Source organism: Schistocerca americana, chromosome X (assembly GCF_021461395.2).
Source record: "Schistocerca americana isolate TAMUIC-IGC-003095 chromosome X, iqSchAmer2.1, whole genome shotgun sequence".
Classification (NCBI taxonomy): domain Eukaryota; kingdom Metazoa; phylum Arthropoda; class Insecta; order Orthoptera; family Acrididae; genus Schistocerca; species Schistocerca americana.
In genome coordinates this window covers 245,638,367-245,659,049 of record NC_060130.1, presented here as the reverse complement: position 1 = coordinate 245,659,049, position 20,683 = coordinate 245,638,367, and the positions used below count along the sequence as shown (strand labels likewise).

General features: G+C 37.1%; 1 protein-coding gene across 2 annotated transcripts in view; it reads right to left on the bottom strand.

Moving 5' to 3' along the window:
* Window positions 1-20,683, bottom strand: part of LOC124556506 (apolipophorins) — a 127,203-nt gene that overhangs the window by 20,711 nt on the left and 85,809 nt on the right. For both annotated transcript variants that reach the window (XM_047130462.1, XM_047130463.1), the window contains exons 31-42: window positions 20,234-20,643; window positions 16,027-16,174; window positions 12,304-12,454; window positions 11,327-11,521; window positions 10,695-10,921; window positions 8,448-8,624; window positions 8,203-8,352; window positions 6,077-6,248; window positions 5,229-5,404; window positions 4,923-5,143; window positions 4,334-4,632; window positions 2,913-3,034 (exon numbers count right to left, since the gene is read on the bottom strand). In XM_047130462.1, the coding sequence (XP_046986418.1) occupies window positions 2,913-3,034; window positions 4,334-4,632; window positions 4,923-5,143; window positions 5,229-5,404; window positions 6,077-6,248; window positions 8,203-8,352; window positions 8,448-8,624; window positions 10,695-10,921; window positions 11,327-11,521; window positions 12,304-12,454; window positions 16,027-16,174; window positions 20,234-20,643 (2,448 nt within the window). The remainder of the gene's footprint in view (window positions 1-2,912; window positions 3,035-4,333; window positions 4,633-4,922; window positions 5,144-5,228; window positions 5,405-6,076; window positions 6,249-8,202; window positions 8,353-8,447; window positions 8,625-10,694; window positions 10,922-11,326; window positions 11,522-12,303; window positions 12,455-16,026; window positions 16,175-20,233; window positions 20,644-20,683) is intronic.

Genomic DNA, 20,683 nt, shown 5'->3' with positions numbered 1-20,683 from the left:
ATGAGTCTGTAGGGTGAATTGTAGTACAAATTGTATCAATGCAACTTGTGTATGAACAGAAGAACATTGCAAAATAGGAACTAATCAAATGAGGGTGTGTAGATATTCAGAAGTGATTTCGTATTTGGGAGGATGGAGTTTTCTATGTCCAGCCATACTGCGTTAGGTTTTCCATCCGTGGTTTTCCTACATCATTTCAGGCAAAGACTGGGATTATTCCTTTAGTAAGACCATGGCCAACCACTTGTCCTAACCTCCTAAAACATCTATTCTGTGTTTATGTATATAGAGGTATTTATTTTTATTGTATTATGTTGACAAATCCTAGTTCCTTGTGAGATGATCCCTTGATGAATGAATGAATGAATGAATGAATGAATATATTCCTAAGGCAAATTTTGCAACTTCACAAGAAAAGTAATTTACAACTCTGAAACAACTGTTACAATTCCTGGCCTAACTAACTATTTCTTCAATATTTCTTTCTTGGCAACTGGTGTGACTTTCACCTTTGGTAATGTTTTTGTGTGTGAAAACTATAGTTCTTGATTACAATTCTGCATTTATCTACAAATTAATTATAAATCACTGTAAGTAGCAATTCTACAGACAATGATATATGATAGGATAGATTGCTACTCACCACATAGTGGTGGCATTGAGTGGCCATCTTCTTTCAATGTACCTGCCTGCCACTCAGTGCTTCCTCTATGTAGTGAGTAGCAATCTATTTCATACTGCTGTATTCCAGCTCAGATTTTCCATTGTTTAGTTGTACAAACAAATTTGATGTATAGCATAAAAGAAACTTATTTAATGCTACAGCTAAACATTTTCCATTTCCGAATACATTCAGTTTACCATGTATACCTATCCTTATGAATCCATGCATGAAATACACTCCTGGAAATTGAAATAAGAACATCGTGAATTCATTGTCCCAGGAAGGGGAAACTTTATTGACACATTCCTGGGGTCAGATACATCACATGATCACACTGACAGAACCACAGGCACATAGACACAGGCAACAGAGCATGCACAATGTCGGCACTAGTACAGTGTATATCCACCTTTCGCAGCAATGCAGGCTGCTATTCTCCCATGGAGACGATCGTAGAGATGATGGATGTAGTCCTGTGGAACGGCTTGCCATGCCATTTCCACCTGGCGCCTCAGTTGGACCAGCATTCGTGCTGGACGTGCAGACCGCGTGAGACGACACTTCATCCAGTCCCAAACATGCTCAATGGGGGACAGATCCGGAGATCTTGCTGGCCAGGGTAGTTGACTTACACCTTCTAGAGCACGTTGGGTGGCACGGGATACATGCGGACGTGCATTGTCCTGTTGGAACAGCAAGTTCCTTTGCCGGTCTAGGAATGGTAGAACGATGGGTTCGATGACGGTTTGGATGTACCGTGCACTATTCAGTGTCCCCTCGACGATCACCAGTGGTGTACGGCCAGTGTAGGAGATCGCTCCCCACACCATGATGCCGGGTGTTGGCCCTGTGTGCCTCGGTCGTATGCAGTCCTGATTGTGGCGCTCATCTGCACGGCGCCAAACACGCATACGACCATCATTGGCACCAAGGCAGAAGCGACTCTCATCGCTGAAGACGACACGTCTCCATTCGTCCCTCCATTCACGCCTGTCGCGACACCACTGGAGGCGGGCTGCACGATGTTGGGGCGTGAGCGGAAGACGGCCTAACGGTGTGCGGGACCGTAGCCCAGCTTCAGGGAGACGGTTGCGAATGGTCCTCGCCGATACCCCAAGAGCAACAGTGTCCCTAATTTGCTGGGAAGTGGCGGTGCGGTCCCCTACGGCACTGCGTAGGATCCTACGGTCTTGGCGTGCATCCGTGCGTCGCTGCGGTCCGGTCCCTGGTCGACGGGCACGTGCACCTTCCGCCGACCACTGGCGACAACATCGATGTACTGTGGAGACCTCACGCCCCACGTGTTGAGCAATTCGGCGGTACGTCCACCCGGCCTCCCGCATGCCCACTATATGACCTCGCTCAAAGTCCGTCAACTGCACATACGGTTCACGTCCACGCTGTCGCGGCATGCTACCAGTGTTAAAGACTGCAATGGAGCTCCATATGCCACGGCAAACTGGCTGACACTGACGGCGGCGGTGCACAAATGCTGTGCAGCTAGCGCCATTCAACGGCCAACACCGCGGTTCCTGGTGTGTCCGCTGTGCCGTGCGTGTGATCATTGCTTGTACAGCCCTCTCGCAGTGTCCGGAGCAAGTATGGTGGGTCTGACACACCGGTGTCAATGTGTTCTTTTTTCCATTTCCAGGAGTGTAAATTATGTGAAACATAATGTTGTGTAAGTTCCCTGTTATCTCTTATTAGAATGTCACTGACTTCCCGTTAAGTTCCCTTGAGTTGGAAGATATTATAGTCTTTTGTATTTGTCTGCAGCTCACAATGCCCTGCAAACCAGATACTCTGTGGCAAAAGATATTATATGTGTGAACTAAAATTCTTTGTTACAACATTCAGAATTGACAAAGGAGAAAAAGTCTCACCATCTGCGATCCATCGGCAACAAATTAACCTATTAAAGTTAATAAGTTTTATCTATTACTGTAACATTTAATCTACATTAGATTTTATCATTGTTCATTTTGCTGAATTTGTAGATGGTGCACACAATTTAGCAATAGGAGAGTTAATTTTATTTATATTTTAAGAAAGAACCACTGATATCACTTACTTCATGAAAAACATTAAGTTAATATTTTCACTGTGTTAACATACTGAGGAACATAATGATAAATAAACCTCAAATGAAAGTTTAAGTTACCAGACACATGACCCACAATACAGTTCACAAAATATTGCTGATTCTCAATTACAAAATGAAGAAAAAATCGAAGACCAAGGAACTAACCTTGCTAAATCCAATTGCTGCACCAAAGTGAAGTCCCTCTATTTGCTCTACAATTGGTTTTGAAAATTCAATAACGCCTTCATAAATCACATCAGTGATTTTAGTAACAAACTTTCCAACATCTGTAATTATGAGAAATAAATTATAAATCACACAAAACATAAAAGAGATTCCATTTTACAAATCTATTACAAAATAAGTGAATAAATCTGTTTTACAAAAGAAAGGGCAATGCAACACAATAACGTTTCCTGTTTGGATATATATATATATATATATATATATATATATATATATATATATATATATATATATATATATATATATAATAAGACTACTGATCAGGAATTCCTAAGAGAAACAATAGCAGCTGGTAAAAATTCATGTCACTGCTGACTGGACATTAAAACCATGAACTACAATGGCTTTAAAATTAGAACCCAGAATATCATAAGATTGTAAATGTGTTTAGTATCCAGCTGTAATCAATTTCCAAGGAACAGAGAAGTGCACCTCATCACTGAGAAAGAGTAATGTCCAACTACATTAGTGGCCTCTGGCTGAGGCCCATAAGCACAAAAACTTAACAACAAAAATATTGTGAGTTATTTTCATCCACACAAGAAACATAAGTATTGAGAGTAAGCATGTTGAAATAATATGGTGTGAAATGACATGCTTATCTTAGAAATGTAGTTATACTATTGCTATACTGCAGATTAAAGGAAACAAAACTAAAAATATTTACTCATTGTGATACACCTTAATGCTGATTTTAATCTCCAAATGACCTATGACCCTTCTTCAAAAACTAAGTATATTTAGGTCTTGTGACAGATCTGATGATGTGTTGAATGGGTGATGTGGGCAATACCTAAGTGCTGAATACACTTGTCATATGGCTCCTCAGTGTCCACATATATGCACCTGTTAGAAAAAAATAAATATAATTGTTACTATTTTCTTTTGTCCACTCTGTAACTGAGTTGTTAGTGATGTGGCTGGCATGCAGAGGACCTGGGTTCAATTCCCAGTATTGTCACTGATTTTTCTTTGGTGGTGAGATTGTAACATGGTGCACTCAGCCTTGTGAGGCTGACTGAGGAGCCATCTGAATTAAAAGTACAGACATCAAGCTCTAGAAAGGTGACAACAAAATGGTAACCACAAACGACCATATACAGTAACCACATATCATATGACAGAGGATGAGATGGTGAGAAGGTGGCATCATGTGGCCCTCCAGGCCTGTTTAAGGAGTTATCTTGTTTTATTATTATTATTATTATTATTATTATTATTTTCTTTTAGACATGTTTTGCAATAAACACTTGTCTTATCATTCTATTTTTAATAATATAATAAAATTAAAATGTTATAGTGGTATATTCTTCTCTTCCAATACAAATTTGCAGTCTTACCATTTGCCAAGTCAGCAAGTAAGGACAGGTATTCTCTGATATCTGCTTCGTGCTTCTTGAGAATTTCAGCAACTGAAGAAAGAATATCAACTATGGTCTGGGCAAGTGTCTGTGTTGTTTCAACAATTCCTTCTACTAGCTGATTATATGCCTCTTGTAATGCAGGTAGTGATTTCTTCAGAGCATCAAGGATGGATTCTGCCAACTCATTAAATGTTTTCAGTAGTGCATCAATAGTAACAATAATGCCATTGACAAGAGTTGTTACAACTTCAGTGGCATCACCAATTATTTCTCTCCTGTAAAAAAAAAAACTACCTGAATAAACGTGTAGTAGATGCATTTGCATGAATTTTTATGTTAAATTTTGCACTTACATGGAATAATAGGAATTAGAAAAATGTTCTTTCTGAAGTGGTTACTTATTTACAGTAAAATCTTTATTTACATTTATTTCTCAAAACCTAAGAAAAATGTTAACAACACTTGACTTTATGATTAGTCAAACTGACACAAGAAAATTATCTTGCCTTCATCTCTTCCTCCTCACCCATTTCCCACTGTTCTACAACACTGTGAGCATACGTACCAGTTTTCGGATATCTCCTTAAGAACTTTGTCATTCGTAATTTCATTCTTCAAAGCATTTATCTGAGTTTCATAAGTGTTTACAAAACGTCCAAAATTTGGTAGACCACCTTTTAGTGACTCTGTCAGTCTAGTGACCTCCTTGGTTATTTCATTTCCTGCTTCCTGAGAAATTTCTTTTGCCTTATTTAAAACTTCTTTAATGTCATTTTTATGTGGCTCCTGGAAGCACATAAACAGGGTCAGGATAAAGCTTTAATGATAGTCAGATACTGTGTTAATGACTTCCAAGCAACATATTTCTTACCAGTACAGACTGAATATTTTCTACAGACCACCTGAATTCAGGTTTGCGATTATCTTTTCTGGCTGAGAGGAAGGTATAGAAGAGTTCTTTCTTCCCTGATTCTGAAATGTAATCGGCTTCCACATGAACACCATCCGATAAATCTGCAATCAGTTCTAGCTTCTTATTTGGTGTACCTATAAAATGTAAATGAAGAACTGTCATAGTTAAAAATCTTATTTACTCAACAAAGAAAAGTCAGGTACACCATACAACTGCAAAGTAGTCCATCAGTTACAAGAAAAGTTTTCAAATATTACATTGACAATGAAACTTGTTTGGTTTATTAGGCAGTGCATATTCATTTTAGATTCTGTCATTACTACTAGAAGACTTGATCATAACTCCACAAGGCTTGGTTTCCACAAAACATTTCATTGATCATATGTTTTGAGAACAACACTTTCTTTTCTTCCTTACACCTGTGGTGATAAGAATTATGCATGTTCTCATCAAATTTTGGAAGCAAATTGTGGCAACTTAAAACAACTATGCTCTGTAAATGAGAATGGTGTCTTGACATAATGTAAAGGGCAAAATCCTTAGGAAAATTTTATCCTGAAGATTTCAATTTAAATGATGCGCTTTACATCAGTCTGAAAAAACCTTAATCCAGGTGTCAGCAGAAATGTCGCTAATAAAACCTAATTAGCCAAATCATTATCTGAAAATAACTGTGTCTTTTTACAATTGTGGCAGGAATTAAATTGTAAAGAAATATGTTTCTGTATATGTATTTATTAATCCTTGGTAAGGTCATAAGATATGCAGCATATAAACTTTCATATGTATCACAGTTTTTCCGTTACCTTCAGAACTAACAGTGCCTTTGACAACTGGGAAGCCTTTGTTTTCACCTTCAAAATGAATCACTGATGTAGGGAGGCCAATGATATGTACAGATGCATCAACAGCAGCATGTTTGTTACTTCTTCTTGTGCTTGCATCAATATGAAGGAGATGATGATTGGGAACCTTTGCCTGAAATTTTAAAATAATAAATAACCTTCAATATGTTTATGTCTATTGACAACACATGCCTTTCTATTTTAGACTCACTCAATAAATATGCCCATTAGCCTAGCCTAATCAAATAAAATTAAATAACTTTGTTTTTTGTGTGCAAAATGGTGTTTTCAATACATGCATGTATATGCAATTAGGTTCAGGCAGTGTTAATACATAATAAAACTTTATTCATGATCATTTCATAATATTAAAAAGTTAGTATTTGACTCACTGTAAAGATTAGACATTGAGTTGCAGACAGGCATGACAAAAAGGCTATTACATGTAAGCCAGCAACTTAGTGTACTCACAGTCATATATATGTGAACACTTCTTTCACAATAGTTAGTACTTGGGACAGTAAGCACATCATTTCAGATAATATATCTTTAACAGAACATCAAGCTATTTAAATAAAAATACACCTTTTGGTTATCCTCAATAAGAAGATAACTTTAAATGGTAGTGAATACAACACCATTCATACATCTACATAAATTCTCTGCAAGACACTAAATGGTGCATGGCAGAGGTTACCTTGTAGCACTACTAGTCATACCCTTTCCTTTCCTCTCACATGCAGTAAATAGTAAAACGTCCCAATGCAGGAGTTTATCTGACTCAATTCATTACAAAGAACTGTCTAGAATTTTTGTATGAATTTAAAACCTTCACATTCTGCTTCTGAAATAAAACTTCAGTGATGCTAGTCCTGGGACATTTATTCCACTGCTACAACCCTGTAAGCAACCCCTGGATACACGTCACTGCACAGGGCCACCAGTGTGCTACACTTCAAATAGTCTACCAACAGCAGCTGTCCACAGGTGAGCCACCAGTGGCTGCCTTTGGTGGGTCACAAGACTAGTGCACACAGCATGATATCTGCCATGCCACCTACCAGAGCTCTCCTCTATATAAAGTTAGTGCAGCTGGTGCTCATCCTCAGATTGCAACCTACTGCTTATTGCTGTCTCAAATGATCTGCAGTACTTCAATGAACAGGGTGATCTTCATTTATCTGGTGCTAAAATATGTCAAACCACATTGTCCTAAACGAGCAGATCAACTGTTTGCAAGATTTTGGTTGCATTAGTTGCTCTGTATTCTCAAGTACAGGTTTACAGTGCTTCTTGAAGTTGAACACATACAAAATGAGCAGTGCTGTGTGTTCAAATACTGGTATCACACAAGAGGCTGTTTATGTGAGGCTAGGTTGATAATTTCACAAAAATATTTTTTTTCATAAACTTAAATTTATACCTCCACATTATCTCCATTGAGCTCAATGAATTTAGTTTAACAAGACCCCAGCTTCTTTTTATTCCTTCACAAATTTTTTTCAACTATCACACTCATATAAAGTAAAGATAATGCCTTCATGGCATAGAAGTTCTTTTTTCCAGATTGTTTACTTTTGTTGTATCAATGGCCAACATGCAAGCAGGAGCATTGCCCTGGTTGAAGAGAATATTTTTACACACTAATATTAGTCACTTCTGCTCTGTGCTTTATTATTTTTCTTGAACACACAAATTTCCAATTATTCCTATTAATGGCAAGCACTGTACAAAAATTCATAAGTTAAGCAGACAAAAATATGTAGGCTAATTCGAACCACAGAGAGCTCTATGATGTGTCTTTGTTATCAATGTAATATACTGAGGTTCTCATCTCAAGTTATCACTTTCAGAAAAGAACCCGCTTACACAGCCAGTAAAGGAGCACAGAGTCTAGTCGTTCCAAAGCATTGTACAAAATGTAATTTGTAAATATGATAATGACTGCTTAAGGTTAAAGTCCTGGTAAAGACCAAAAATATCCTACTACCATAATCAAAACCAGAAAATTTTAGTCAAGTGAACTATAAAGTAAAATTATATTACAACACTTTTGATTATATTTGACAGAATGCTGAAAAACTTACATGCACAAGCAACTTCTCACTTGAAGCTTCAAACTGAAATTCAGACTCTTTTATTCGTTTGTCTTTCTTGTACTTCAACACAGAGTGCAAAGTAACTGATTTAGTAATGATTGTTGCTTCACCTCTGCCAGTTACATCCAACTCATGGCCCTATTAACAAAAAATTAATTATAACAAACAAAAAACTCAAGGTGGAAATGTTTTTATAATGTGTAGGCAAAAGCTGAATATAAATGTAATCAAACCTTGCTTTTGACATCAAATGAACTCAGTAGTTTTAATCCATCATTCTGCTTTTGTTTCACAATATGAGACGAAACGGAGATTTTTTGATTCCTTTGTTTAAATATATCAACTTCCAAATTACTGTCAAAAAGTTTATCTTCAGATCCTAGCTGAATATAGCCTTTCACTGTAAGGTCCTGTAAATATATACATACACATATTATGTTATATATTATATAGCAGCCTCATTGTGTATAACATTGGGTAATCATATAACTTAGTTGTAGATGAGGCAAGAGGCAAGCTTTATCGCTAATAAGACTGTGAAACTGTAAATAATTTATGAAGGCAAATAGATAAAAAAAGACTATGAGTGTCTTTCTGGAATATTACTCCTTGTAGAACTGCCACTGTTCTGAAATAAGACACGATAATGTGTAGATAATTAGGAGAGATATGCCACTGACCGCTGGTTTTCATTTCTCAAAAACCTTTTCTCTAAATACTCTTAACAGGTTGAGCTGTCATACACCTAAAGTACTTGTAATTTGATGGATATCTCAATACTGTCATCTTGTCAGTTTTGGCTTGTACACTTACACAATATTTTAGCTTAACTTGTTCTGTACATCTTTCATCAATACCTACATGATGTTGCTTCAGACTAATGTCATGCAGAAGAAAGTTGGATGAAAAATATAGGAGAACTGTGATCCTGAAAAGTAATACAAACTATTTTGGAGGGTAACAAAAGATTGCTTGTCTACACTGTGTATCATCATTTGAGTGATACAGTTTTTCTTTACTCACAAGGGAAACTCCCCATCACACCCCCCTTAGGTTTAGTAGTAAGATAGCCCATCAAAAACTGAACACAAACCAAGCACAAAAAATGGAAGAAGGTGCACTGTAGAAAAAAATAACATAAAAAATAGAAACAGTGAACAGTCCAATCTTAACAAATGCAATATTGAGCGAACATCAACTGCTGTGTCGTCATGGTTAAGTGGTCATGGTGTTAGACTGCAAAGCGGATGAGCTGTGTTCAGAACTCCCTTGTGCTATTTATTTTTATTTTTTTCCCAACATTATGAACTGTCCATCCCATCAATGAAATTTTTGTTCTCTTTCTGCAGACTTGGCAGTTGTCATGCTATACAATGGTTATAGAATCGCAAACATGATGTACAGTGAGAGCAGGCGAGATACCAGATAGACGTCACACAGAATGCAAACAACAAATAAACGGGTGTGAACTATGTTACAACAAAGGAATTCAAGAGTCAAAACTTCCAAAACAGAATGCAATTTCAAAAATGTTAAAAACATATGTTTTGACAGAACACAGAGAAACTATGATTGTGAAACTGTTGTGTTCATTTGTTGCAGCTTATGTGACAAACTATTATGTTTTCATCATTTCCTTGGGAGTGATCACATTCACATTCATATGAACACCTAAATCGGGCAAAGAGGCATACCTCACTCACTAACAAGGCATACAAATTAGGTGCATCGATAAGAGATTCCTATCATACGACACATGTAACATCACTAATGCCGTGTATGATACACCAGATGTGTTTTTCGGTGAAGGATTTGGCTGACTTCTTGCCTTGTCATCAATCATTTGCAGTTCCCATCTGAAAGCCACTTCCTTTCGGCTGCTAATAGAGTAGTTGTGCAGAATCAACTGTCATTATAGGTCCCTTCCTTACACCTTGTTGTTGCAAATGGGCATTACACCAAAACAAATACACAAATTTGAATACAATGAATAGCAAAAAAAATAAAGAAAAAAATGGCACAAAGGAAGTTTGAACACAGCTCATCCGCTTGGTAATCCAACACCCTGACCACTTAACCATGACGCTGTCACTCTATCTGACTGCTCTATATTGCACTTCTTGTCCTTGGACGATTCATTGTTTCTATTTTGCTTTTCTTCATAGTTCATTACACCTTCTTCCTGTTTTCATGCTTGATCTGTGTTCAGTTTTTGATGGGCTGTCCACTGGGTTCTCTTACCACTAAATCTGAGAGAGCTGCAATGGGGAGTTTCCCTCGTCAGATGGGAAAATGCTATTAATTACATATGTGAACCAGCTGAACCTCCTGGTGAATTCCACAATATTTGTAGTGTTATATCAGCGCTGAATAATACTGGCAAAACCAGTCACACTAATGTTAGCTTCAAATATCTGAACTATTAGTGTAAAACAGAAGACAATATAATATTTAGAATTTATTTACATCATTTCACTTACCTTTTCTAGATTTGGATGTGTGAACCTCAACTGACCTACGTATTTATCTGTACCTTTGTCTTCAACTTCTTCTAATAATAGAATTAATGATGAGAAAGAATTAGGAAGACGAGTTTTGTCTAGCCAGACACTTGCACTGATTTGCTGTTTCCAGTGATTGGGTTTGACATCTGGTGCTACTTTGACCTCAGCAGCAATTACACGGCTTGGAAGCGTCACAGTGAAACCTGATGATTGTAATAAAGAAAATCTCATATTCTACATGAACATGACATACACAGTGGAGACATAGATTCTGAAGAAAATGAGTACAAAATTAGTTGTCTATTAAAGATTACACACATCATTTGCATTTCTAGAATACTTGTTTGCATTATAAAATATGATTTCATTTTTTACACTTTTTCTGCATTTCAACATGGAAAACAGCCTATTTTAAGAAGAAATATCCTGCAATTAGCTTATGCAGTACACAAAAGAAAGATATTTGTAACACTTATTTTGAGAGTCAGAGATCATAATCACCACCACAACAATATTTTTTAGTGCATCACTTTATGAATGAGAAAGTTTTGCAACCATTCCATTACATATTATTTATGGAAATTTAAGTAGCACATCTTGATACATACCACCTCCTGTTTCCTTTACATATGCCTTATACTTGTATGTTGTGTCTCCATTATGACTTAAGGTCAGTGAAACTTGTTCGTCTATAAACCAGAAACCTCTTCTTACAGTCTCTGCAGTAAGTGCTATACCTGTGTCAACACCAACACTCTTCAGATCTACTAAAATCACTAAATCATGAGTTGTTTCCTTTGCATCTGTGAAGGAAGTCAGAAAAAATAAATAAATTTCACTAAGCAAGTTGAATATCTACTTATAAAGTATTACTTATTGAAACAAAATGTGCTTGCACTACTACTGACAAATGTATATGCTTAACAGAATGAAATAGGGGCAGTACTCAATATTGAACTTGCAGCATACAAAAATTGTAATAACAGAAGTATCTGAACACAGTGGTGTTATCTGACAGTGCAATCATTCATCTTATACATAAGAACTGTTGAACAACAGATGGGCACATAGGTATGGTGTTGAATGTAATTAAAACATCATTCCTTTCCCTGTAACTGCTGTCTGTGGTTCTATCAGTTACAGCGTCATGGGGAAAATTTGCTGTGTGTGTGTGTGTGTGTGTGTGTGTGTGTGTGTGTGTGTGTGTGTGTGTAATGTTTTTCAATGTTTTTGTAGCTGAACTACAGTAATTAACAATTTCTCTGTGGGCACATACAATGCTTATTGAGTGTTATATATATATAGAGGGTGCATTATTTCACTGATATTATTGTTTATCTGGAAATGTGATATACAAGCTAACTAGCTGGAGACATGCAAAAGTTGGTTTAGATGATGCAATACAAATTCAATTACTTTGGAATTCTTCTTCACATGTCTATTATGTATATGCTGCATTCATGATTATGAATAATGATATGTTGTGGGAGACAGTTATGGAGCAACTCTGAAGTTGTCGTTTAGATATGGGAAGATTACTTTTCTACAAAACAGAATCAATGAAGAGTATATTTAGTTTTCTTACCAGACACTGACACTTTTGACTGAATCTCAATAACAGCACAATTAGGTTTTCCTTCAGAACACTGTCTTCCTAAGGCATGGAATTCTTTGTTTGAAACTTTCAGTTTGTTGTGCAGTGAACCACGGCCCGCAACTTCAAATTCAAGATTATACTACAAAGGAAAAATAACATATTAATGTTTGAAAGTTCTTTTAAGAAATACAAAATTATAAAAGTATCAAACACAAATAAGCACACATTCAAAGACTGTAATTATGATACTCCAGTGCATGGATTCAGAAATAAAATAACCAAAACTAATTACTGCTTTTCAAACTTTCAGGACCACTGAGTGTATCAACACACAGGAACCTTACCAACACAAAGTTATACTTTAATTTTGTCATTTCCTGTCCCTAAAATCACTTTTGTAATCAAACTTGTCAATATCCTTCTTTCTGTTCTATGCACTTAAAGAAGTAAACCCTATTCAAATGCAGGATCGCTTAACAACAAGTAGCTTTCCTCTGCCATTAGATCTATGACAGTTTGCATTTATTCACTAACCTTACTGGTTCCTAAAATTATACCTCATTGTTGTCCCATATTTTCCCTTACACGTACCAATGCAGCATCTCCCATATGAGCCACTACCAGAAAGTATATATAAAATCAGTTACTATAACTATCAATTGTTTCTAAACTGAATCCCATGCTACAAAGTGCTATTTTCATAGTTGGAGGAAAATCTGTTAACCATCAATACATTCTTCACATCATGTTTGTAAATTTCTGTTAGTCTTGGACCTGTTTTCTCTCCTTTCCATAATAATTTGATCGGTACAATAATAACATGAAGCACATGCCAATGAACACCCACCTATTTCAGTATACGGCCCTGGCAACAACTCAACATAATTTTGATAACATTGTCAATTTGTATTAGATTCTCTTTACCAAGCAATCTGGATTTGTCCACCAAGAAATTGTTCAATAGAATTAAAAAGTGTGCAGTAGTAAATATTCTGTATAGGCAACATGAAAGATCATGTCACAAGTTGTTGGGAGTTACATTGTTATCATAATTTTGGCTCTACATCAGAGTTATGGTCATGTAGAGCTACATAAAGGGAAAATACACCTATGCATACTTAGTCACATTTGCACAGGCTATATATTATTTCCAAACCTGGTAGGAGTTGTTAGAAGACAAAAGACAATGAGTCACTAAGTTTTCCATCAGATCGCTACTATCTTTAGCACTTTAACAGCAATCATGAAGGGAGTAGCATTGTAATAGTAGTTACATAAGGGAATGTTGGTTTTTAGAACTGATAGTGAAGTAGTTGTGACATATTAATTAGTCACTTTTATGAAACCTTTAAGTGTCTGTTATTTCAGTATGTGATTTCTGTTACCATAGGTTGTTGGTAGAAAATGTTAATTATTTGTATACTGTCAGCACTGCATGAGAAAACAAGAGCTTGTTCCGGAAACACAGTTACTCTCTCCACAGCAATCCAAATGATAGGTGTGGCTTGCATACTCTGCTCTCCAGTATACTACTGAGTTAAAGCAGCAGGCAAAAGTACACAAATTATGCAAGAATAAGGTGAGTAGTTCTTGGTCCAACAGTTAATCATTGTCTCTTAGATCAAAAATTGAAACAATCATATTGGGCCAGTGCACTTTGGTTATCTAAACCTAAAAGTGAGATCTTCAAGATCTGAAAGAATACTTGCTACAGTTGACATTATCTCTATTGGATTAATAATTTCCTTGGGCCACAGATTTCTGAAAATGTGGGAATAATTGGAAGCAGAAACAAGGGTGCCAAATCTTGTGAGTTCTGTGGATGAATCAAAATTCATATTTAAATATCCCTCAAGATTTAATTTTACCAAACATCTTTGTTGAGATATGCTCTGCTCTGAAGAATTTTTTCCCTTTCGTAATCCAGATGTCTTCACACATAATTTTGTCATAGAGTTTATCCATAAAAATTTTACAGTTTTCACCAGTTGTTCTACACTATCCAAGGCAATCAATAATAAAAATTTCTTTTGCATCAAAGCAAACACTACACATAACCTTTCTGATAGATGACTGACTTCACCTATTTTGGAACAGAGCAATTAACCCACTGCTTTCAATGCCAACTGCTGTTTCATTTCTGGTGTTAAATGTGAATCATGTCTTATCCACAGAAGTAAAGCTGTGTAATAAAACAGTTCTTTCTCAATTTGTTCTAACATGGTTGATAAATTTGTTTATGCATTTGTATTTGGTCAGCACTGAACAAATGTGGCACACATCTTGGATAGAGGTTGTTCATAGTTAATTCTCCATGTAACATGTACAGAGTTCTTCTTTCTGATATGTCTGTGGCATTAGCTATTCCATATGCTTTAAACCATCTCATACGAAATTTTGGAATTGCTGTTTCCATCTGAGTTGCATCTTGGAGACATCCTTCAGATGGTTAAGCTGCAAAAAGACACAGTCACTCAACTATCCATTTCTTGACTGTTTAATGGGTGACTCCATATAAACACTTATAAAATTTGAATGAATTTCTGTTGATAATAAACCACCCAAAACACAGAATTGTTTACACTAAATACACAACTACCTTAAAATCCATTTAAAAACAGATACATAATGGGTCAACTTGACACTTCACTCTTTTCCTGTTCAACATGTACCATCATAATAAAAGCAAAAGTTCATTATCACCACATTAGTTCATTGCATCAATTTTTTAACATACTGTAAAATGTTAATTTTATATTAATTTGCAGAATTTTGCTGTGCACATGCTGTATGGTATTATGACAATTCCTGTATCATGTATGTGATGTAAAGGATTTTAATGAACTAAACTAAACATCAACATATATGTCCCATGTCATGAGTTTTTCATGTTGCCCTGGTATAGTAATAATATATTCTATTAAACAGTTATAAAGTCCTGTTGGTTGTTATCTTTGATTTCATTCCTTTCTTCTTCTTTTGCATATGCCTCCTCCTCCATTTCCCAGCCTTATAATAAGTACGAAAAAAATCAGCTGACCTTTGTTATACAGTTTCATTTCAGATAAAAATAAACACTCCTGTCTGATACATAGTTCTGATGCGGTATTTATAAGTTTTGTATTACTTGTTTTATGTAGAGAGCCAGCCTCCTAGGGCAAAAAATCTTTTCTATTTTTCAAATTGTACAGATCTATTTTTAATACAGTTTTAATGGTTAATCTCCACAAAACAACTGGTAAAAACAGTGTATATACTCCTGCGTTCTCCACTCTTTTCAAGATAGCTTGGACTTTATCTACTAGCATATCAGTCCCACAGATGTGAAATGTGAATTCAGTAAAGTATATCTATCTTTCTTATTAACTGTTTGATAATTATTCTTGTATAACTACTGTATGCAGGTAATCCGTAGGTTCTGGATCACATTCCTATTCAATCTGAAAATGCTCTCATTTCCCTCAATTTGCTCCTCTCTTTTCTGGTGAAGGAATTGCAAGTTCCTTACGGTAATGAATTTCTTGCCTTTTACTTCAGTTTATAACTTTTTCCAGTTGGTAAGTTTAAGTTGATACACTCTTAATAGTTATTTTGAAATAAGATGTTCAAAAATATATACCGAGTTTATAAAAGTAACAAACTGATTTGATAAATGTAGTTTACACAAGACAGGATAGCCTTAAACTTCCTGGCTTATTAATGAAGTATTACCTCTACACCAATTTCTTTATCACTTTCCTGAAGGAGATTCTGTCTTGAAGAACGGAAATTAAAATTATGACCTTTGTCTCCAATTCTAACTTGGCCATTTCCACTATATGAAATTTTATTGTTCTCTGCCTTGCTGTGAAAATTTGTACTGAAACAGAATAAAACTTTGAAGATTATCTTTACAACAATGTATTAACAACTAATATTAGGAAAATTACTGCTACATGAACTACTTCACTTTATCTTGATTGTTTGGCTGTAAGCAGAGAATGACAGAGGACTGGAGAACAGTACACTGTCAATTTTTTCCTATTCTGAATTCAGACTGACAATTATGTTTAATTTTCATCTTGTACATGGATTGGATGAAAAGTAGTAGCAATATTGCTATGATTCATAATAGACTTGACTGACAGACATTCACCATATTACATGCCCTCTCTATAATCGCCCCACACCTTGATCACCTTCCCCATTACATATGGAACGCGGCGTACACCATCAGCATGTCCATCTTTGTTGATGTCACGCAAGGACTGCACTACGGCACAGATGATGTCTTCTCTTGTGTTGTAGCATGTGTCACAGAGAGACTCCATGATTTTGGCAAACAGGTCGTAATCAATGAACTCATATTGGGTGAATATGGTGAATGTTCCAGTATCTCCCACCACCACATACTCAGGAACTCCTGCATCAGGTTCACCATGTGTCATCCTGCATTGTCATGAATTATGACGAGATGCAGTGCCAGAAGATGCCATCGCCATCCTGCATCGGGTTCACCATGTGTAATCATGCATTGCCGTGAATTATGACGGGATGCAGTGCCAGAAGATGCCATTGCCATCTTCTCAGTGCAGGACAAAGGTGATGTCACAATAAATTGCAGTAGTAGGCTACGGTGCCCATCTGTTAAGGTGCTTGAACTGGCATCCCGCACTTTCAGACAGTGCACACAGCAACAGACTTAAAATACCGCTGGCATTACTCACTGCACTCCTCCATCTGACATTCTGCTATCAGCTACAGACTACTATTTGACACACATATTTCACATTACAATAGTGTTGCCACTGCTTTTTATCCAAATCTACTATGTGCACCAAAAGCATAAACAAGCATTAGCTACAAATGTTACAAATCACATTTTTGTGAGGAAGTGAAAGATCACACAATATAGCTCAGTGAAACTTGGACCATATATAGAAAGAACTGCTACAGTACAGTACTGAACAATACAGAAGGTAACTGAAAGAAATATGCAATGAGACACACTAAAATGACATTTTTATTCAAGGACAATAATTACACTTAGGTCACAAGGATTTGTGATGACCCATCGACATTACAAAAGGTGGGACATGGTTCTTAAGAGGGTGAGTGATCACCATGGATGGCAGTGCATGCTCCAGGATATGGTCCCATGGTGGCCAAAAGGTTACTAAGGAGTTTTTTCAATAGGGCATTCCATTCCTCTACCAGTGTGATTGACAACTGCTGGATAGTCATTGGTGCATGTGGATGTACCGCAGTGTGTCTCCCCAACACATCCCACATGTTGCTTGATGAAATTTAAAGCTGGGTAATAGGCAGCCCAGTCCACTCACTCATTCCAAGAGCTCTTCCAACTGTGCAGTTCAATGCAGCCCTGCATTGTCATCCATAAAAATGAAATCAGGGCCGAATGCACTCCTGAAAAGACGGGAGGTTTGGAGCACAGTGTGCATATGTGACCACTGAGTGTACCATGTTCAAAATTTGGAGGTCAGTACCGTCATGCAAATTTAAGACTCCCCATACCATAATAGCTGGACCAACAAAATGATCATGTTCGAGAATAGTGGATATAAGCTCACATGGTGAGAGATGGAAACACATAAAGCATCCATGCACTTTGTTGAATGTGATTGTTTTGGTGGTCCAGGTGTTATGGTTTGGGGAGGCATGATGTTGCATGGGAATACTGACCTCAAAATCTTTGAAAATGGTACACTCATCAGCCAACATTATTGTGACACTGCATTCCTTCCGCCTGTGTGTATTTTCAGTGGTGCATTAGCTCCGATTTAAATTTTATGTACGGTAATGTGTGATTGCATTGAAGAGCGCAGGTGAAAGAGCTCTTGGAATGAGAGGATATTCAACAAATGGACTGGCTTGCCTGTTCCCCTGACTTAACTCCCATCAACTCCATGGAGGATGCATTGGATAAATGTAGTGCAGCATGTCCACATGCACCAAAGACCATCCAGCAGTTGTCAGCCTTGCAGATAAAAGACTAGAACTCCCTATCACAATAGCTCCTTACCAATCTTGTGGCCAGCATGTTGCAGATCATGCATTTCCATCTGTGGTTATAAAACACATGTAAAAAAAAAAAAAAAAAAAAAAAAAAAAAGGCCACGTTGAATGACTGCAGGGAGGACATTCATATTAACAGGACATATACATTAGTATGGTCTGCAGCAATGATTAGCATTTGAACCATGTCAGAGTCAACACTAATATTGTAAAACGTGTTTGCGGCTCTCATTTTCACTATTAACCAAAGGTAATGGATCAGTGTGACAGATGGGCAGGATGTCTCACAGACGTATGCGCAAACCATATAGTCAAATCAGTGAGTTTGAAAGGGGGTGCATCATTGGCATGAGAGAATGTGATGCATCCATCTAGGAAATTGCTGCTGCTGTGGGATAAAGTGTTTCGGCAGTACAATGGGTGTGTGCCATAGAACACAAAGAGGTGGGTCAGGTCGCACCACCCAGACCATCGCCCGAGAAGATTGACACCTCATCTGAATGGCATTACAGGACAGATCTGTGTCCTCGTTGGCTCTGGCACAACAGTGGAACATATCGTACACTATCAGGGGTGACAGTCCATCGCTGTTTATTATGGCATGGGTTATGTGCGCATTGTCCACTTCTCTGCCTACCTTTAACAAATGTGCAGAAATATGTTAGACAGCAATGTCATGTGGAAAATTGTCACTGAGGACAGGAATGACATCAGATAGTGTTTTTGGATAAATCCAGGATCTGTCTATTTAAAAATGACAGGGGGAGTGCCATCACAGTGACTTCATTCGGACAAGACATACAGTGCCAACTCAAGGCCTTATGGTGTTGGGGTGCTACGAGGTATAGCCACAAATCACAATTGGTCTGTGTTCAGTGTGATCTACATGAATCACATCCTGCGATCTGTAGCCATACCCTTTCTGCACAATACCCCAGATGACATTTTTCAGCAAGACAATGCATGACCACATGTTGCAGCATGAACACATGCCTTCTTTGTGTCACAGGATGTTGACCTTTTGCGCTGGGCCACCAGATCACCAGACTTGTAACCAATCGAAAATGTGTGAGATGTGGTGAAATGATGGGTGCAGTGCTGTAACCCAATGCCAACCACCACAGATGAACTTTGGAACCAGGCAAGTGCAGCATGGGTGGCTATACCACAGAACACAATTCACACCTTATACGCATCAATGTCATCATGTATAGCCCAAGTTATCAAGGCCCATGACAGATCCCATACCTACAAGGCAACAGGACATGTGCTGAAACAAGGTGACTGAAATGCTAATCATTTCTGGAGTACACGTATATATCCGGTGAATATGAACATTCTCTCTTTAGTCATTCAAGTTGCTCTGTTTTTTGTGTACATGAGTGTACATCCTGCCATTTTTGATGTTCAGGGGAGGATCATAAATAACGGTGATTTCAGTGTAATTGTTGTCCTTGAATAACTGTGTCATTTCTGTTTGTCTCACTGAGTATTTCTTCAGTTACCTTCTGTACTATACTGTAGCAGTTCTTTCTATGTATGATCCAGATTCATAGAGTTATGTTACTTGGCAGTGACACATGACAGAGAAGTTACTTTCATCTTCAAGTTTTGCAAAGTAGTGTATTAAAGAAATAATAAATGTAATAGGATGTTGAGTTCCCAAATGCAGTTTTTATTTGCAGTGTCATCTTTGTACTTCTTGAAGTGAAAAGATGATAAAACTTTAAACTGTAACTTGAACATGTCACAGGAATTACTCATCATCAATTTTTTTTCCACACACACACACGTGCACTCTCTCTCTCTCTCTCTCTCTCTCTCTCTCTCTCTCTCTCTCTTTCTCTCTCTCTCTCTCTTTTCATTAGCTACATTTTGTCATTTACTTCTGAGTATCACATACCTGCCCGAGAAAACAACTTTTTCTGCTGATTTTGCTGTAAAAACAATTCGTTTACTGCCTTTTGCAGCTCTCTGGCCTGCTTCTAGGTGCCATTTGTTGAAATTAAACTTTGGAGAGTCAATGTCCAGTTTAAGATAGAAATCATCAATATCTAGCTTTATGTCACCATTGGCAGTCAGATATCCACCACCAAAAGAAACCCATTGCAGTTCAATAGCTCCATGTAACTCACTGTCACTTTTTCTCAGGAAGTCAACAAAGATTTTGGATGTTCCTGATGGTTGTACTGCAACTATGTCAATTATTGGAACACCTGGAGCAAATCCTAAGGATCCCTTAACATCAGTTTTCTTTTGATCTGCAATGACTGTCACTTCAAAATCAATTTTATCTGCTGGGTTGGCATTTTTCTGAAAACATAATAAAAAACCGTATTTACTAATAGAGTTT